Source organism: Tasmannia lanceolata, unplaced genomic scaffold (genome assembly GCF_043159265.1).
Source record: "Tasmannia lanceolata isolate RefF3 unplaced genomic scaffold, GAP_Taslan_0.1 ptg000008l, whole genome shotgun sequence".
Classification (NCBI taxonomy): domain Eukaryota; kingdom Viridiplantae; phylum Streptophyta; class Magnoliopsida; order Canellales; family Winteraceae; genus Tasmannia; species Tasmannia lanceolata.
Window position 1 is genome coordinate 28,745,223 of NW_027518685.1, and position 2,278 is coordinate 28,747,500.

At 38.3% G+C, this 2,278-nt stretch overlaps 1 protein-coding gene across 2 annotated transcripts in view; it reads left to right on the forward strand.

Annotated features, from left to right (window-relative positions):
• Positions 1–631: 631 nt before the first annotated feature.
• The window catches only part of BGAL8 (beta-galactosidase 8), a 50,052-nt gene continuing 48,405 nt past the window's right edge, over positions 632–2,278 (forward strand). The window contains exons 1-6 of one of the 2 annotated variants that reach the window (XM_077389051.1): positions 632–768; positions 961–1,033; positions 1,126–1,221; positions 1,740–1,852; positions 1,955–2,021; positions 2,133–2,225. In XM_077389051.1, the coding sequence (XP_077245166.1) occupies positions 647–768; positions 961–1,033; positions 1,126–1,221; positions 1,740–1,852; positions 1,955–2,021; positions 2,133–2,225 (564 nt within the window). In that variant the 5' untranslated portion in view covers positions 632–646. Of the gene's footprint in view, positions 769–862; positions 1,034–1,125; positions 1,222–1,739; positions 1,853–1,954; positions 2,022–2,132; positions 2,226–2,278 lie in introns of those variants that run through there. The other variant, XM_077389052.1, reaches the window with a different exon arrangement.

A 2,278-nucleotide genomic window follows, 5' to 3' on the forward strand; every position in this document is an offset into this window, starting at 1 on the left:
GAGCTCGGATTATATTATGTTCATAACCCTCATCTTCCCTGGACAGCCCTACTAGTGTAATTTGACTACTTTTTTTACACTATGGGGGACCAATGGGGGGTGGTCCTAGTAACAAATGGGGTTCCAAAAATGAAGTGACATATTTTGCCCCCCCCCCCCCCCCCCCCACTCCATGGACAACCCTTTTAATGTATATATTAATATACAACTTTTACATATTCTCGTCTCTCTCTCACACCCCCTAAAATGAAGGGGCACTTTAGTATTTTCGAATATAAGGGGCACTTTTGTTATTTTAGTAATCAACGTCATTACCGTTGATTGAGCAGGTGGTCAATTGACTAAAATCATCAAACAGTCGTTGGGATTTTAATAGTACGATAAACAGAGATTTTATTAGGTGTAAGCCACTTATTTTCAATAAATACTGTACGGACCTCACCATAGGATGATCCAAACTGTCCATATGATTGGCCATAACGTAAATAGGTTGTGCCCAGAAAATTATTTCCGTAGGATGATCTCAAACCTCCAATCTATAGATGAACTGGAAACCTCTACAGATCAAAGGGCTAGGATCATACTATGGAAATGATATTTTAGGTGGTCTCTTGTAAAAAGTTAAAGTAAAACCAGTCGTGGAGAGATGGGCACCTCATACACAAAAGACAAAGACAGGCAGAGTGGGTTGGGAATGGCGTGTCCCGCAACACGGCTTAGTCTGCCAAGAAAGACAAGGAATCAAAATGGGAATTCTGTGAATTCAAAGTAAGTAGAGAAGGAAAGATTATATGAGTTGATAATGTAGGATAATGTGAACAACGCATCCTCCCCACCATTACCTTAATTTCTTCTTCTTACTCTGCCTCTTTTGTCTTGGGTGATGATGGTGAGAGAGGTTATGCTTGTCTTCTTCTTCTTACTCTCCTTCATCAGCGCTAGCGTTGTGTATGATCACAGGGCGTTGGTGATCGATGGAAAACGCAGAGTTTTGATTTCAGGCTCTATACATTATCCTCGTAGCACTCCCGACGTATGTACGAGAAACAATGATGTTGTTCTCCATTCTTTATCTCTAGTTTTTTTTTTACTTGTATTTACTTTTGGCATTTGGGTGTGTGGCAGATGTGGCCGGAGCTGATTCAGAAGTCCAAAGATGGAGGTTTGGATGTGATAGAAACTTACGTTTTCTGGAACATGCACGAGCCTATTCAGAATCAGGTGCACCTTCACATTCTCTTTGTGTTTCAACTGGGAAAAAAAATGGGTTACTTGATTTGATTTTTCTTCTACTCTTTCCTTCTTTTACTATTTATTTTCCTACTTCAATTAGGTCCTGTTTGAATTTAAGGAATTTTCTGGAAAAAGTTTGGATAGGAAAATGTTTCTAAAGTTTCTTACCTTTTTTCCTTTTTTTTTTACATATGGAAGAAGATGACTTGAACCGACCCCATTCCATTTTTATTTAGAGGGGCCTTCAATTTATGATGATATCCCTCTAAATAAGTCATAGTCATATCCTTTCCCTCTATTTTAGAGGAAGAAAAATTGTTCCCAAGAAATTTTTTTCTAAACAGGGCCTTAAACTTTTAAAATTAGTTTAGGAAATTTGAATTCATTACGAATTTTTTGGCTCGAACTGCTTCTCCATTCATTTTTCATGTAATTTTTTTTTTTGCTATCTTCTATGTAGAAGTGAAGAAATGGCTAATTCAATGATTGGTTTAATTGTTCTACAGTATAACTTTAAAGGGAGAAATGATTTGGTTAAGTTTGTAAAGACAGTTGCGGATGCCGGTCTTTTTGTCCACCTACGTATCGGCCCCTACGCCTGTGCTGAATGGAATTACGGGTGATGATTCTTGTGATCGACTTGCTTTATCTGCAACTTTCCAGCCTTTTTCTTTTTTCTGTTCTTTAAATGGGAATGTGTTTTGGTTTTGGTTATGGTCAGTGGATTCCCTCTTTGGTTGCATTTTATCCCGGGAATCAAATTCAGGACAGATAATGAGCCCTTCAAGGTTGCCTGAGGTCCCTATGTTCTTATGAATTTTTATGTTATATATGATTCATCCTTGTCAATGTCAACCAATGCCTTCTATCACTCATTCATTTCATATGTCCTGTTTCAGAGTCAGATGCAGCGGTTCACTAAAAAAATTGTCGATATGATGAAGCAGGAGGAGCTCTTTGCATCCCAAGGTGGACCCATCATCTTGGCACAGGTTGCTTTTCTGTCTTTCTGATAATTCTTCAGATGAATCCCTTATCAAGCTCA